Source organism: Egretta garzetta, unplaced genomic scaffold, assembly GCF_000687185.1.
Source record: "Egretta garzetta isolate BGI_Z169 unplaced genomic scaffold, ASM68718v1 scaffold219, whole genome shotgun sequence".
NCBI classification, from domain to species: Eukaryota; Metazoa; Chordata; class Aves; order Pelecaniformes; family Ardeidae; genus Egretta; species Egretta garzetta.
In genome coordinates this window covers 133076-134162 of record NW_009260671.1, presented here as the reverse complement: position 1 = coordinate 134162, position 1087 = coordinate 133076, and the positions used below count along the sequence as shown (strand labels likewise).

The following is a 1087-nucleotide window of genomic DNA, read 5'->3' as shown; positions in this document are numbered from 1 at the left end:
CGCCCCTTCGGCGGTGCCTCCCCGGTCTTCTCCCGTGCCTCCTTTGGGGGCAAGGGCAGCAGTGGCAGCTCCGTCACCTCCCGTGTCTACCAGGTGTCCCGCACCTCAGCTGTCCCCAGCCTGTCCAGCTTCCGCACCACCCGCGTGACGCCCCTGCGCTCCTACCAAAGTGCCTACCAAGGTGCCGGCGAGCTGCTGGATTTCAGCCTGGCCGACGCCATGAATCAGGAGTTCCTCCAGACCCGCACTAACGAGAAAGTGGAGCTGCAGGAGCTCAATGACCGCTTCGCCAACTACATTGAGAAGGTGCGCTTCTTGGAGCAGCAGAATGCCCTCATGGTGGCCGAGGTGAACCGCCTGCGGGGCAAGGAGCCCACCCGCGTGGCCGAGATGTACGAGGAGGAGCTGCGGGAGCTCCGGCGCCAGGTGGACCTGCTCACCAGCCAGCGGGCTCGTGTCGAAGTCGAGCGCGACAACCTGCTTGATGACCTGCAGAAGCTCAAGCAGAGGTGAGGAGGGGCCCCGGCGTGTCCCTGTGGGCATCCATCCCTACATCTCCATCCCTAGGGATGGGCGGTGGCAGAGCTCACCCTGGCAGCCCCTCAGGTGCTTGCTGCCATCCCTGTGCCCTGTGCTCGGAGCCCATCGTGGCCCCACACCTCTGTCCCCCTCACCCTGTTCCCCAGGGCGGGAGAGCACCCTGGCCATGTCTCTTGCTGGCTGCACTCGCCTGCAGGGCACTTTGCAGGATGCCAGGTCCTTGCATGGTGGCTGTGAGTTTTGGGAGGGAGAAGGGCACCCACGACTCACTACACCAGTGCTGGGTGCTCCCCGACCCACGGTGTGGGGCAGGCAGGGGGGGAGCTGGCCCAGCAGCTTGGGGCAGGGCGAGGGAGGTGCCCACAGCCTGGGCACCCCAGCAGGGCACCCCGGATGGCCACTGCCAGCCCTCGCCAGGCACCCAGGCAGCACCCAGCGGGCAGGACGGCTCCGGCAGCAGGGGTGTCCTCTGCGCCCTCCCTTGCAGCGAGGCTGAGTCCAGGCTGTGATGCCCCAGGACCCTCAGCACTGGGAGATGGAGCGCCCC

The 1087-nt window shown here is 67.2% G+C and overlaps 1 protein-coding gene across 1 annotated transcript in view; it reads left to right on the top strand.

The window, feature by feature from the left end:
• Window positions 1–1087, top strand: part of DES (desmin) — a 15835-nt gene that overhangs the window by 5572 nt on the left and 9176 nt on the right. The window contains exon 3 of the mRNA XM_035901118.1: window positions 1–509. This exon is cut by the window's left edge and continues 1 nt beyond it. Coding sequence (XP_035757011.1) covers window positions 1–509 — 509 coding nt within the window. The remainder of the gene's footprint in view (window positions 510–1087) is intronic.